General features: G+C 46.3%; 1 protein-coding gene across 7 annotated transcripts in view; it reads left to right on the forward strand.

The window, feature by feature from the left end:
• The window catches only part of Pfkfb3 (6-phosphofructo-2-kinase/fructose-2,6-biphosphatase 3), an 85,886-nt gene extending 82,842 nt beyond the window's left edge, over positions 1 to 3,044 (forward strand). For 4 of the 7 annotated variants that reach the window (XM_041630753.1, XM_041630750.1, XM_041630754.1 and 1 more), the window contains 2 exons: positions 648 to 700; positions 2,096 to 3,044. In XM_041630753.1, the coding sequence (XP_041486687.1) occupies positions 648 to 690 (43 nt within the window). In that variant the 3' untranslated portion in view covers positions 691 to 700; positions 2,096 to 3,044. The remainder of the gene's footprint in view (positions 1 to 647; positions 701 to 2,095) is intronic. The other 3 variants (XM_041630752.1, XM_041630751.1, XM_041630755.1) reach the window with 1 other exon arrangement.
• Positions 3,045 to 15,898: the final 12,854 nt, after the last annotated feature.

Consider the following 15,898-nt stretch of genomic DNA (forward strand, 5'->3'; position numbering starts at 1 on the left):
GTGGCTCAGCTTGTCCACTCCAAGATGAATCTAATAGTGCTTTTGACTGGAATCCCTTAGTTAAGCAAAAATGTTTCCTCCTAAAGACTCATCACCCCAGGTAGGGTCAGATTCTATTCCCGAGACCCAGAATCTAGTCCAGCCCAATCCTGTGACCAAAATTAATCAACTATTCTTTTACTGAGATAAGACAACTATGACCCTGGAACTTACTGTGTACCCGAGGCCTCAAACTCAAAGCAATCCTCCTGTCTCACCCTCTGAGACTTGAATTGCAGCTATGCATGGACCAACTTACCTGACTTCCAGCATTTATTTTAAAAGCCAGACTAAACCAACTTTGCCACAGCCTTTGGAACATTAGGGAAGTTAAACCAGTCTTAAGACTTGAACTTCCTTATCTGTAAATGGGGATTGCAACCCTGTAGGGACCTTCGATGGTAAAAATGTGCAAAAATTTGGCACCTAGGAGGGTCCTGATGGGTGATGGGCATCTACTCTATGTAGAGTGCCGCAGGCCAGCCTGGGCTAAATGAGACCTTATCTCAAACCCAAACAGAAAATACTAAAATTGGTTTTGCTTTCTCCTTTTCCAACCTTCCAACCTGTTTTTTTTTTTTTCTTTTTCCCCCCACTGTGCTTGAAAGACGAAGTGTCTGTCACATTTTTTCAAAGTTTTCTCCTTACTAACCTGGGAAAGGTAATGGAGCTGTGCATGTCCCTCTGTTTCCTCCTGCATCTGGGTCATGGCTTTCAGCCGAAGGGGACTGTGGTCTGTGCACAGATTGGCCATTGTGGAGTCCTGTGGCTCATGTGTCAGTGCTGGGTGGTCTTTCAAGCAGCACCATTGATGTGGGGTCCTTCCATCTCTGCCTCTGTGTGTTCCAAGCCGGGGGTCCCTGGGGGAGTGATGTGGACACGGCTCACCATGTGGCTTCTTGTTATTGTCACATTGTCATCCTGTGTGAATGCTAGAGGCCCCTGACTGGAGGTGTGGCAGGTGAAGGGGTAACCCCCTCCCCTCTTAGATCCCACTCCATGGCCAGGGCTCTTCCTACACACGTGGCCCTGGGCCCTGCCAGAAGGAACCCTGTTTCACACAAGGCACAGCTGCCTGGATCTCAAGTCTCACTCAGATGAGTGGTGACCCTAGGGCAGACCAGAACTAAGTGTCCCTTCTTTTGACATCTGCAACTAGGCTCCTTCATTCTGTGGCTGAGAGTAGTTCTTGCATTCCTGCCTACCTGAAATCCACCACTCTGTGATCCTACCCCTGGAGTTTGGAGGGCCCAGACAGAATACTTTTATTGGACATTTCTTTTTTGAAGGCTTAGATCTGGGGGTTTTAGGGAGAGATGCTTACCGGCCAGTGGTAGTAGTCAAGGCAAGGGACTGAAGAACATTTTAAAAGGGAACTTGATACCAGCTAATGTTTTATGAGACTTCTTGCTAGGGGTACACGGGTCAAGACCCAGTAGACTTTAGTGATACAGCCCCCTCTGGGCCTCCATTGAATGGCCAGCCATTGTCTCTTGTATTCTGTGGGGCTTTGTGCCCAGACTTGGGACACCCCTCCCCCTTGTAGCTGAGTGCAAGGTTCTGTTCACTGATCCCAGAGAGCAGCCCTGCTGTTCCAGACAGTCCCCGCTGATTTTGCCCTGGCTGTGACCAATGAGAGAGGGCTGTGTGGCATGGAGAGTGGCCCTCAGTTCCTAAAGCGAAGGGTGCATGACGTTCCTATCTGTGCCTCATGGTCACTTGTCCTCTCTAAGCAGCCTTGACTGAGGCCTGTGGCAGCAGGCTCCCGAGTAACATGCCTGTCCTTCTCCATGCCCTGCTGGCTGGAATCTAGAGCCCAGTGCTAAGCAGAGTCCTGGCCTGTGTCTCTAGCTTCTTTCTGCAACCTAGGGTATTTTCTGTCTTGTTCTGAGACCTACTTGGGCTCTTCCACATGTTTGTGGTTATCCTCTGCCAGGGGTGTGTTCTTTCGGGGGATGGAGGGCGGAGGTGTCTTGTGGCATGGCTTTGAGCCTTTTGCTTGTGGCACAGTGAGCACCAGGTCCTGACCCTCCCTTCCTCTCTCTCCTGGTAACAGAACATGAAGAGCCCCTGGAGCGGCACTGACTCTTCCCAGAAGCACTGAAGCTGAAACATGGGTTCCGTTCCATTTCTACAGCCTGCCTTGTGCCCGCTCATCTACCTGAGGCCAAGCGATCCCAAGGACTTCCGGACTGGGGGAGAATGGAGGTCTGTCTGCTGGGTGAAGAGTAGCAACACCGCCTGAGATGTTGGGGTGGCAAAGACAACTAGGAAGTTGGACAGATCCCATCTTCCCATGGCAAAGCTGCAGCCCTCCCCACACTCTGTTCTCCTGGGACTTCCAGGGTGTCTGACCTCACAGACCCGACTGAAGAATGGGGAGGACTATAGTTCTAGAGGAGGTGAGGTCAGGCCTCTCAGTGGATGTCACCATGCTGTTCTGGTTTGTTTTTTTGGATGCTGGCCTGGCATGTTGATAGCCGAGAGACAAGACTGGCAGAGAATCCTGAAGTTCAGAGTGAGTTAGACCCCAGATGCTAGAGGCTCAGGGATGTTCAAACACTCGCCTGGCTTTTATACATCTTGGCCTGGGAAGAGGCCTCAAAGATAAGGGACTTGGACAAATGCTGCACTGGGTGTGGCCGTTCTCCTGAGGCTCACTGGTCAGCTGGGCAGTGACGTGCCCTGGCTCTTTCACGCGTCCACATGCCTTCTAGGTCTCGACTTAAGGGACACACTGTTTGCATCGGTGTGGAAGGAAGCATTTTGCTGAAAAAAGAACCAGGACCCCCTCTTCCCTTGGGCTCTTAGGCTTTCTGTTCTCCAGCCTTGGCCTGGAGGCATCTGAGCAAATTCTGTGGCTGGCTGTTTGCTGTTTTGCACTTTCTTTTCTTTCCCTTTCTTCTTCCCTCCCTCCCTTCTTCCCTCTCTCTTTTCCTCTCTCCTTACTTCCCTCCCTCCCTTCTTCCCTCTCTTTTCCTCTCTCCTTCCTTCCCTTCCTCCCTTCTTCCCTCTCTCTTTTCCTCTCTCCTTCTTTCCCTCCCTCTCTTCTTCCCTCTCTCTTTTCCTCTCTCCTTCCTTCCCTCCCTCCCTCCCTTCTTCCCTCTCTCTTTTCCTCTCTCCTTCCTTCCCTTCCTCCCTCATTCTCTCTTTTTTTCCCTTCCTTCCTCCTTCCTTCCCTTCATTTTTCTTTTTCTTTTTGGACAGAAGTGTGACCTGAAAGTCCCACTTCACTTCAGGAACCAAGATGGCAGGGTGTTGGCCCTTGGAGGCTTGGAGCAGCTGAATGGGAGGGATCGGAGTGTCTGTGAGATGGGAAGGCTCAGAGTCTTCAACTTTGCTCACGGTTTCCAAGAGGAATGGTGGCCTAAGTAAGGCTTGTTCCAAGCCAGTTGTTCCTAGAGCTGTCTCCGTGTTTTGGTCTAGTGTCTGTTGTATGCCTGATACAACCCTGCTAGGCATCTCAAGGAGTTCCCAAGAATAGAAAATTGTCCTTGTCGTCTTCATGATGTCTGTGACGTTTTTGCGTGGGTTGAAAGCAGTGCTGATGTAACTACCTATTGTTTTTATCTGCCTGTTTGGAAACTCAGTGGGTTTTGCCCAAATGAGCCTTTTATAAGGATGCCCCACAGCTGGTGCTGAAGGTTACTTTCCTTCCCACCTTCTGCCTGTGAGTCTTGGGAGCCTATCCTCCCCAGGTACAGGTCCTGAGGTGACACAAAGACGTGCTTTGGATGCTCCAAAGTCATTTCGTGCTTCTCACAGCTAACCACTCAAGTTCTCAGTGCATCCCACTACCCTTTAAATCTGTGGTCACCAGAGAGGACTATGTACATAAGACGTGAACTGTTTCCTCTTAGTGACTTGAGTCTTGACCAGGATATCTGTAGTGCAGACTTGTGCCCGGGTGTGCACAGGCAGGTAATACTTTGGCCTGGGGGCCTGCAGCGTTGCATTTGGCAGGTGGACAGGATCTTAGCTGTGTAACCCAAACTAGTCTCAAACTTCTAGCAGTCTGCCTGTCTCAGGTTCCCAAATCCAGCATTGGAGTCATAAGCATGAGCCACCATGTCTGGTAATGTGACTTTGCACTTGGAGGTAGTTTCTTAGGTGTCCCCTTCTGAGCACATCTCTCTAGTTACAGAACTAACTCTTACAACATAGAGACTCTCGAGGCTGGGACAGGTAGGGGTGGTCACCCGTGACTAACGTAAGTCAGTACATCAAGCGAAAGCTTTGCCCGATGTGTTTTCACTTTCTGTGAAGGGGTGGATAAGATTGGGCTCAGGAGATCTTGAAGGGGGTGGAACACAGCTTAATTTGAAACGCAGTGACTGGATGGATGGGGTGGTGTCACTCACCGAACTTCCACACTTCCACCCAAAGCAACAAAATAAAATGGGGACCAATGTTTTTTAACTTTGCATATTTGTTTTGGGGATAAATTTCTCCCATTCCCTTCAACCATGGGCAACACCCTTCATTTATGAGAAGAAAAACTGTTGGAACCACGCCAATGATATTTTCATTTGTAATACTTGAAATTTATTTTTTTATTATTTTGATAGCAGATGTGCTATTTATTTATTTAATATGTATAAGGGAGCCTAAAAATAGAAAGCTGCATAGATTGGGTTTAATTGTTCATTGGTTTGGGGCCTTTCAGTGTGTGATCGGTGACTTCTTCATGTTCTGTGTGTATTTGTCTCTCCATGACCTGGGAAGAAGCTATGCAAGCTTTTAAGCAGGATACGCCTTTCAGAAATTTGTATATTTTGCAGTTGCTATAATAATAAAAACCGGGTTGAGATATGCCAACAAAACTCACTTCTGGGCCTTTTGCAGGCACAAGTGTCAGTTTTCCTTCTAAGCAGCGTGTGCGTGAGTGTGTGTGTGTGTGTGTGTGTGTGTGTGTGTGTGCGCGCACACACACACACATATGCATACATGTAGAGGTCAAAGGAAAACTTGACAGAAGTCGGTCTCTTCCAGCCTCCAGAGACTGAACCCGGGTGGTCGGCTTGTCAGTGCCTTTGCTTGATGAGTCGGCCATCCTGGCCGGCCACAAAGTGTCTTCATGGCCATTGTACCTGCCAGCTCCTTGCAGAACCACCGAGTATTTTCCTTTAAACAGGACACAACAGATTGTCAAGTTTGTACATTTGGGAAATAAACAAAATGTGTTAATTTTAAATTAATAGACTTTTGCTGTTGGTTTATTTTTCCTTTTCTTTCTTCCTGTCTTGGTCTCCCAAGTGTTGGGATTATAGGCAGACAGCACCACACCTAGCTTAGACTCAATTTTTAAAAAAAATCCTATGTTTCCGTGTGAGTGCCCACCTGGAGAGGTCAGCTGACAACTGCAGGTGCTGCTCCTTGCCTTCCACCTTGCTTGAGACAAAGTCTCTTGATTGCTGCTGAGTATGCTAAGCTAGCTACCCACAATCCTAGGATTCCCATCCCCCCACCCCCATCTCACTATAGGAGCGCTGAGACTCAGCTTTCGGTGGGGTCTGGGAATGTGATGTGAACTCAGGTTGGTACAGGAGTGCAGCTAGCCCTTTCCTCACTGAGCCGACTCAGTCCCTCTAGAATTTAGAGGTTGAGTTTAGGGATTCATGAAGGCTAGGTCAGAGCTGGACCACTGATGCTTCCCACCAAGCTTTATGGCCTGTACGGTGAAAGAAACTCAGCTCCTACCAAGTAATCCTCTGGCTCCCACTTATGCTGTGTCAGTGTGCCTGTGCCCCACTTCCCCCAAATAAATGATTTTTCAAGCTTCAGCAACTTTTTTTGTCCTTATTGATAGTCAAAAGTTAAGAGCTTGGTGTTTTGTTTTGTTTTTCTCCCAAGAGTCAAGCTCTTTACAGATTGAGGAAAGTTTAAGACAGAATGAGAATGAGCATCCACTTTGAACTGTACACATCGCAGAAGTTGCCCTGATGTCTAAATCCTTCCACTTTTCTAACCCTAGCAAAGAGAGCCGCCTTGGGGCATCTTCATGCTGAAGTGACTCCTGGGGTTGTCTGGAAGCTGCAGTGGGACAGACCACTGTAGACTTCCGTGCTCTCTGACTCCCAAGCAGCCCGGTGTTGGATCTAGAGGATGGAGAGAGCTTTGTAATTTGGTCCCATCTTTTAGGTCATCTTCTGAGAGAATGAAAAGATTGCTAGGGCTGTGGATAGGGCACCGCTTTGCTTCTGCAAGGCCCTAAGTTTGATCTCTAGCATGCTTCTTTCCCTAATTAAATGCAGCTTAACATAAATTTTAAAAATGCTAAGTGTGATGGAGTATACCTGTAGTCACAGCACTTGAGAGTCTGAGGCAGGAGGATCATGATTTTGAGGCTGACCTGGACTATATAGTGAGAGTCTGACAAAAGTAAAAAATGAATAAACAATACCCCCTCCCCCAGAGGTATGGATAAAGAAAATATGGCTTTATAGACACTGGAAATTCATTTTATTTATTTATTTATTTATTTATTTATTTATTTATTTATTTATTATGTATACAATGTTCTGTCTGTGTGTATTCCTGAAGGCCAGAAGAGGGCACCAGACCTCATTACAGATGGTTGTGAGCCACCATGTGGTTGCTGGGAATTGAACTCAGGACCTTTGGAAGAGCAGGCAATGCTCTTAACTGTTGAGCCATCTCTCCAGCCCCTGGAAATTTTTTTTTTCAGCCATAAAGACCAAAGAAATAGAAAGCAAACCAGGCTACAGTGCACCACGGCAGGGTGTTGCACAGGTCAGAGCTCCAGGGAGCTGGTCACATTGTATCTGTAGCCAAGAGGGAGAGTCAGATGCTTACTGGGTTTGCTTTCTCCACTTTATTTAATCTAGGATCCCTTGCCCAGGCAATGGTTTTTCTCACAATTAAAATGGATCTTCCTACATAACCAAGATAACCCTTAGCAGACATCTCCAGAGGATCATCTACCAAGTGAGTCTAGAATCCTACACTTTGACAACACTAATCGTCACACTGTTCAAGGAAACAAAGAAAACTAATGGGAAGGTGACAGCTTTAAAATGAGAGGATAAGGGGAGAAATATGCTCAAAGTATATTATACATTTAGATGAAAATGCCCTTGTGCAACCCAGGACTATATACTATGAATACATGCCAATTAAAATGTTAAAGAACAAGCAATAGTCTGGTATGATTTTTATTTATTTTATTTTTTTAAAGTAATTTTATTTATCAATAGCTACATCAACCTGTCACTCCCAGATCTAAAACCCAAAACAGGTCCACAAAAAGCAATTTCAGAAGCACTAGTAGGCAGGAAAAGAAAGTCAAAGAAAACAATGCTCATAGGCAAGAAAATGCTCATGTACAGACCTATAACCAGCCCTTGGGAAGTGGAGGCAAGAAGTTCAACATCATTCTGTGCTAGCTATGTACTGAGTTGACAGCTAGCCTGGGACACAGTCAACCTTTGAGGGGTGTTAAAAGAATTAAAACCACAACCCCGAGCCCAGAAGAGGCAGAAGTCACTGAGGTGGGACCCTGTGGGGTGTGGCACTGTGGAGTCTCCCAGAGGCCCCCTAGAGACTCAGAGACTTCCTACTTTGTCATCTTTCATGTCATTTCTGTCCCTGTCTTGGCATCCAGGAGTTTACATATGGACCCCTCCGCTCTCATAAGCCCCCAGTTTCTAGAAAGCCTCCAGCATTTTGGCGCAGTTCAGTGAAGCCGGGAGGCGGCAAGGGGGTTTGGAGTGGCTCTGGGGGACAACAAACTCTCTGGATGGCAGAGTCAGCAAGTGTGCTCACAGCCGGTTGAGGACTCCAAGGAATTGATGGGAATGAGCCTGAATGGCCAATGTGGTGTCCCGCAGCAGCGGGCTTTGAGGGAAGCAACGGAAGAGAGGTTATGACGGCCAGACTCCCGTAACCAAGCCAAGTGAGGACGCATCTCCTGCTTCAAGGAACACTGGATGAACCAAGTCTCAACTTGTTCCTCCTTCAGGTTGAGTCTGGTAGCCAGGACCCTTCGAGGTCTGGGTATGAATCCATCTTGAAGTGTTTTTCCAGTTTCTGTTGCCGTTCCCAACTGTACTCCTGGTCAAGGGTACCCAGCGTATAGGGGTGCAGGGAAGGCAGAGATGCTCCCATCTTTTCTGCAGCTCACTTTAGATGTCACTACCCTGCCCGTCAACCCTTCTGCTGATATGATTTTTAAAATCCCACAAACACACATTAATGTGTGTCATATGATATTCTTATCTAGTCAATGCTCCCCACTACCTTAAATAGTTGACCAGGTTTTCCAGTGATCTGTTAAACAAGTCCAGGTAAAGGTGGTCTCAGCTGTGCTTGGTGAAGAGATGAAAGGGAGGTGGAAAGCCCAAGGAGACAGCAATCTCGCCTGAGGTTTCTCCTGAGCTCGGGGCAGGAAACCATCTAGACTCACTCATTTCCCTGCAATGAACATTTCTAGGCAGCCCCATGCTTACTCCACGAGCTTACTCCATCTGACTCACTGAAGCCTTCCCATCTTATTCTGTCAGCCAAAGCTATGAGTTGTGGACACGAGTTTCTGCCCTGGGGGTGTGTGAGAGTATTCATTGTTCATTTGCCCTGGTGATTGATGTGTGCCTTGTCCTTTGAACAAAGTGCTTTACCCCATAGCTATTGGGGCCTTGCTTGGGGACAGCCCTGACCATGCCAGTCCCCACTGATCAGCCTTTTTGACCTCTCTGCTGGGATCCCAACCAAACAGGATTATGTCTGAGTGGTTAGATGCCACAACTCATCGATCTGAGTTCAGTTGTTTTTAATCAGAGTTGCACAGCACAGTTGCCAGGCAAGATCTCACCCTGGGAGATTTATGTATTTATTTATGTGTATGCGTTTGTATGGTGTAACGTACATGTGCACAGAGGTCAGAGGGTCACATTAGGTGTCCTGCTGTATCGCTCTGCCTTGTTTCCTTGAGCCAGGGTCTCTCATTGAATCTGGAGATAGGGTAGCAGCCACCAAGCTCCAGTGAGCCTCCTGTTTTTGCCCTGTACAGTGTTGGGATTACAGGGCGCATGTGGCGTGCTCTGCTTTTTTATGTGGGACTGGGAATTTAAATTCAGGTATTCAGGCTTGTGTAGCAATCACCCTTACCCACTGAGCCACCTCCCCAGTCTCTGCTGAGAGTTATAATGTGAAGAGCCAAGGCATTCTGTGTTGTAGGAGGACTTGCGGAGTCCTATGTGATTTTGAGAGAGATTGGTAGACAATCACCGGTCCAGAATGAGCATTATACATAAGGTAAGAGCGGAATATATAGAGCAGAGCTCGGCGCGCGCCCTGTCCAAGCGAGCACGCCTTTGCTTCTAAGTGGTAGGGACTCTTGTTCTTTCCACTAGGCCTCCAGCCCCTCTCTACCCCGCATCTCACTCGCCCACCACTCCCCAGTTCCTGGTCCCGCCAGCAGCCCTGGCCACCTGCCAGCCCCGACCCCAGTCCTGTGTCCTCAGACCGCCTGCTCCAAGACCAGCAGAAGGCGGAGGGTTGCACCAAATTCATAAAAAAAAAAAAAGAGTGGAATATATTCACCTCCATGAGGCATTTAGAGTGATTCGTAGAACATTGGTTCATATAACAATGCTGATGGCCAAGAGCTGGGGGTAGGGAACTATGGCAGTCGAGTTAAATTTCTATTGTAGAAGATAGAAAGTTCTAGAGATCTGCTGTATAAGATGTCTCTGAAGCCAATGGTTGGTACAGTATTGTGTACTTCTTTTAAAATTTATTTGATTGAGCTCTATGTTTTTCTCTGCTCCCCTCCCTGCCTCTCCCCTCCCCCTTCAACCCTGTCCCATAGTCCCTATGCTCCCAATTTACTCAGGAGATCTTGTCTTTTTCTACTTCCCATGTAGAATAGATCTATGTATGTTTCTCTTAGGGTCCTTATTGTTGTCTAGGTTCTCTGGGATTGTGATTTGTGGGCTGGTTTTCTTTGCTTTATGTTTAAAAACCACTTATGAGTGGGTACATATGATAATTGTCTTTTTGGGTCTGGGTTACCTCACTCAATATGATGTTTTCTAGCTCCACCTATTTGCCTACAAATTCCAGTACTTTATTTTTTAACTATATTTATTTACTTTATGTATGTATATGTGCCTGAGTGTATGTCTGTGCACCATGTGTATACAGGAGACTGAGAAGGTCAGAAGAGGTTTTAGATCCCCAGGAACTGGAACTGGGGTTGGAGTTGGTTGTTAACCACCATGTGGATGTTGGGTATTGAACCTGGGACCTCTGGAAGAGCAGTCTTAACCGCTGAGACATCTCTCCAGTCCCATACCGTGCACTTTAAAATATGTTAAGAAGATGTTAAGAAGTTCAGGTGAACTTCTTAATACACACATGAAAATCCTAACAAAGCGAACATCTTGCAAAGCCCCTGCCCCCCCTCCAAGAGCACAAGGAAGTCTGGGAGGAAATGGGTGTACTTGGCACCTTAGACAGTGTGGTGGTACCAGGAACGAATGCAAACCTTTTGGCAGTTGGAAAGAATTTCCTTACGTGACCCCGGCTGGTCTCAAACTTGTGATTCTCCCACTTCAGCCTAAGTGTTGGGATTGTAGGCATGCACAACCACACCCAGATAAAGTTTTTGGTGTAGATCAATTACCAGTAAAAAAAGAAATTCTTTTTAAAGAACCCACTGAGATATACACAAAGTTAAAAAACAAAACAGCAGCAACAAAAAAGGAAATGGACTATGAGCTGGAGAGATAACTTATTTGGTAACACGCTGGTTGTGCAAGCTTGAGAACTGGAGTTTGGACCCCCAGTGTCTATATAAGAAGAGTCTGGACAAACGGACTCAAAAGTCAGTCAATCTAGCTGAACCAGTGAACCTCAGGCTCAATAACAGATCCCACTTCAAAAAATAAGGGGGGGGGGAGACTGAGGAAGACACTTGATGCCAAACTCTGTTCCCTCCCCATAACACGAGCATGTATCTCTCTCTCTCTCTCTCTCTCTCTCTCTCTCTCTCTCTCTCTGTCTCTCTCTCTCTGTCTCTCTGTCTCTGTCTCTCTCTGTCTCTCTCTGTCTCTCTCTCTCACACACACACACATTTGCTAAACACTCACTGGATTCTCTTGCCAATGAATGTCAGCCGTTTAGGGGACCCAGGATAGAGGCAGGATCTAATGTGCAAAAACGACCTCTTGTCTTCCATTCGAGGAGCTCATTGCTGTGTGGATAGGGTTTCTTGCAAGGCCAATGTGAATGTGCCTCTTTTTTCTACACAGCTCCACCTCATGCCTCTCCTTCAGTGTCTGTTTCCTTATCACATGCATCTTGAAGTCAGTGGGCCAGAGATGCTTTTCTGGCAGAGAGAACGCTGAAACAACCCAAAGCATAAAACCTTCTTCCAGCCCCTCAGGACGAACAGTCTCTCTTGGTTTCTAAGTTCTTCCCAAACTCTTGAGTTCTAGTAATCCCCCTGCCTTGGCATTCTGAGTATGTGAAACTACAGGCACATGTCACTATTTGGCTTTCTTCCAGTCTTTTTCTTTTCTTTAATTTTTTTAATTATTAATCAACTAATTAAAAATTTCCCCGCTCCATCACAGTTCCACTCTCTCCCTCCTCTCCTCCCAGTCCTTCCTCCATCCTTACTCCCCCCATCCACTCCCTCTCTCTTCTCTTCAGAAAAGTGCAGGCCTTCCTCCTGTATCCGTCAGCCATGGGATATCAAGTTTCAGCAAGACTAGGCACCTCTTCTCCTTTAAGACTGGATAAGGTTTTCTATTTCCATCCATTTGCATGCAAAATTTGAGAAGTCATTGTTTTTTACCGCAGCGCAGTGTATATATTCCACACTTTCTTCATCCATTCTTCCATTGAAGGGCATCTAGGTTGTTTCCAGGTTCTGGCTATTACAAATAATACTGCTATGAACATAGTTGAACAGATGCTCTTGTCATATGATAGGGAGAAGCCAAGGACGATGGCACGGGGTTTTGATCCTACTTAATGTTCTGGCTTTGTGGGAGCCTAGCCAGTTTGGATGTTCACCTTCCTAGATATGGACGGAGTGGGGAGGACCTTGGACTTTCCACAGGGCAGGGAACCCTGACTGCTCTTTGAACTGGAGAGGGAGGGGGAGAGGAGTGGGGGGGAGGGGGAGAAGGGTGGGAGGAGGGGGAGGGAAATGGGAGGCTGGGAAAAGGAGGAAATTTTTTTTTCCATTTTTTCAATTAAAAAAAGTGAAAAAAAAAAGGACTGGATAAGGAAACCCAGCAGGAGAAAAAGGTCCCAAAAGCAGGCAACAGAGCCAGACACAGCCTTCCCCCTCCCAATGCCAGGAGTCCCACAAGAAGACCAAGACCCACAACTGCAACACATGTGCAGAGGACAGAGGTCAGTCCCATGCAGTTCAGGGTCCGTGAGCCCCCATGAGTCCCTTAAGGGCCCACGTTAGTTATTTCGGTGCCCCCGCCCCATGGTGTCCTTGGACCCTCTGGCTCCCGTAAGCCTTCCTTCCCCTCTTCCACAGGATTTCCCAAGGTCCACCTAATGTCTGGCTGTGGGTCTCTGCATCTGTTCCCATCAATTGCTGGGTGGAGCCTCTCTGATGACAATTGGGCTAGGCAACCATCTGAGTATAGCAGAATATCATTTGGAACCATTTCATTGCCCTCCCCGCCTTTTGCCAGTCATGTTTGGTTCTATTCTAGGTCTCTGGGATGTTCAACCTCTGGGTCCTGGCTCTCCAGGCAGTGTCATCGTATGGGTCTCAAGCTGGACCAGTTATTGGTTGGCCACTCCCATGATTTCTGTACCACCTTTGTCCCAGCATATCAGGTAGGGCAAATTGGAGGTCAGAGTTTATGTGGCTGGGTTGGAGTCCCAATCTCTAACTGAAAGTCTTGCCTGGCTGCAGGAGATGCCTGGTTCAGGCTCTGTATACCCCATTGCTAGGAGCCTTAGCTAAGGTCACCCTTATAGATTCCTGGGAGTTTCCATTGCACTAGGTTTTTAGCTCATCCCAGAGATGCCTCTGATCCCAGTAGTCTTTCCCAGTACTCTCTTCCTCTATCCTGACCTGATCCCTTCTGTTCCCATGTGCCCTGCTTCAGACCTCTCCCCCAGTCCAACTGTGATGTCTGTTCTAGTTCCCCTTCACAGTGAGATTCATGTGTCCCCTTTCCCTGTCCTTGAGCCTTTCTTGTTAAAAATTTTCCTAACTCAAGCTCTCTCCCAACGCAAAAAAATCTCAATCAAGCCAAATCACAACAAGCCAGATTAAAAAAAAAATATCAAAGTTTAATGGGATTTCTGTTCTCTCAGATGGCCCTGAGGGGGACTGGGAAGCCCCGGAACACGACCATGGAGGTGGGGGGGTTGGGATAGAGGGGATGGGGGTTGGGGGGTAGGGTGGTGGCAGGGAAAGACCATGAAGGAACTTTCCAGGGAAGCAGTTTAAATAGACTGGGGGAGTGGTCAAGATTTTGGCGGGCTGTCTTGACACTCCTCCAGGGAGGGGTCAAAGCTTGGTGGGCAGGGACGGGGCCCATAAGATGGAGGCCAGAGACCGGGACTTACATTTGTTATTTAGCTTTTTTGGGTATGTGGACTGTTGTTGTGGAATATTATTTATTTGTGTAAAGGTGTGTTACATTTGTTTATGTTGCATTTGTTTAATGATGTAAAGATGTGTGCTTAATTGTGTAAAGATGTGTTGTATTCTGTTTCACTTTGCCTGCCTAAAACACCTTATTGGTCTAATAAAGAGATGAATAGTCAATAGCCAGGCAGAATAGGGAGAGGTGAGGCTGGCGGGCAGAGAGAATAAATGGGAGGATAAATTAAGGCAAAAGAGAAAGGAACAAGAGAAGAAGAAGAGAGGAGAGAATGAGGGAGACTCCCAGGGCCAGGTAGCAGCCAGCCAGCAGATACAAGCAGTTAATGTAAGACGTACAGAAAGAAGGTTAAAAAAAAACCAACAAAAAACCCTGAGGCAAAAGGTAGATAAAGAGAAACAGGTTAAAAAAAAAAAAAAACCCCAAAACGAGCCTAAGCGAGGCTGAGCATTTGTAACTAATAAGAAGACTCCGTGTCATGATTTGAGAGCTGGTTGGCGGCCCCAAAGCCTGGTACAGATTGTAGCATGGTTATCCTTTACAATATGGCTAATATCGACCTATAAGTGAGTACACACCATGTTTGTCTTTCTGGGTCTGGGTTACCTCACTCAGGATGATCTTTTCTAGTTCCATCCATTTGCCAGCAAATTTCAAGATGTCATTGTTTTTAACAAGTGAGTAATACTTCATTGTGTAAATTACCAGATTTGTCTTTATCCGTTCTTCAGTTGATGGACATCTAGTTTGTTTCCAGTTTCTGGCTATTACAAATAAAGCTGCTATGAGTATAGTTGAACAAGTGTCCTTGGGGTATGGTAGAGAATCCTTTGGGTATATGCCCAAAAGTGGTATAGCTGGGTCTTGAGGAAGAACAATTCCGAGTTTTCTGAGAAACAGCCATACTGATTTCCGAAGTGGTTGTACAAGTTTGCACTCCCACCAGCAGTGGAGGAGTGTCTCCTTGCTCCACATTCGCTCCAGCACGAGCTGTCACTTGTGTTTTTGAGCTTAGGCGTTCTGACAGGCATATGATGGAATCTCAGTTCTAGTATTTTTCTTTAAGCTGTCTTTAAAATTATTTTTTGAGCAGTTTTGAATTTCCTGGACAGAAACTCCTGAGTTTCACAAAAGCATAATCAGTGCTTGAAAAGGCTCAGAATTCAGGGAACTTCAAGAAAATAATACTAGACATTGATTATAGCTTATTATATTAATATAATAACATATATTCTTTTTGACTGAAATTTGAGTCTTCTACATAAGTAATCAATCTCCACTGAGAATCCATAAACTCTGTTTCAGTCAGTGGTCAGGAATTTGGGATTATTCTTCAATGTCTCAATTTTCAATTCTTCTCCAAGTTCATTAAGGCTGTTGTCTTAGTTTCTTTTCCTGTGGCTGTGATAAAATACCCTGACAACAGTCACTTCAGAGGAACAGGGTTTATTTCAGCTCATTGCTCAAGGTTCATAGCAGGAAACTAAAGGACCCCGGGAGCTTGAAGCAATCCGGTCACCTCATATCAATGTTCAGAAAGCAGAGAATAAAGAAACACATGCGTGCTTACACATTCAGTTGTTCTTTATATAGTCTAGGATCTCCTGTTCAACTAGTGTTTCTGCCCACAGTCAAGTTCTTTCCACAGCAATTAATATAATCAGCACAACTCTTATAGGATGCCCTGGAGGCTCAACTCTCAGGTTCTGCTAGGTTCTGTTTTGTTGACAACTTTGCAGATGCTTAAATGAAGCTAGGCACGGTGATGCAGGCCTGGAGTCCCAGCAACTAGGGGGTAGAGGTGGGAGGATTAGGAATTCAAGGTCATCTCTGGGTACACGTCGAGTTTCAGCCCAACTTGGGCTGCAAGAAACCTTTTCAAAACACCAGAATGAACAAAAAAACCAGAGCCTATGTGGACCCACTTCCCCACTTCTGAGGTTATTGCCTTCATCTAAGACAGCGATTCTCAGCCTTCCTAAGGCTGTGACCTAATCATGTTGAGGTGGCCACCAACCATAAAACTATTTTCATTGCTATTTTATAACTGTAATTTTGCTACTGTTATGAATTGTAATGTAAATATCTGTGTTTTCCAATGGTCTTAGGTAACCTCTGTGAAAGGATCATTCAACCCCTGCCCCCAAAGGGGTCATTACCTACAGGTTGAAAACCACTGATCTAAGACCTCACCATCTGCTCCCTGAACTATTGTCTATTTCTATATCTAGTCTTTTATTTTAATTTTG

Source organism: Microtus oregoni, unplaced genomic scaffold (genome assembly GCF_018167655.1).
Source record: "Microtus oregoni isolate MIOR12 unplaced genomic scaffold, Mior012 000035F_ref0000213, whole genome shotgun sequence".
In the NCBI taxonomy this organism is placed as follows: domain Eukaryota; kingdom Metazoa; phylum Chordata; class Mammalia; order Rodentia; family Cricetidae; genus Microtus; species Microtus oregoni.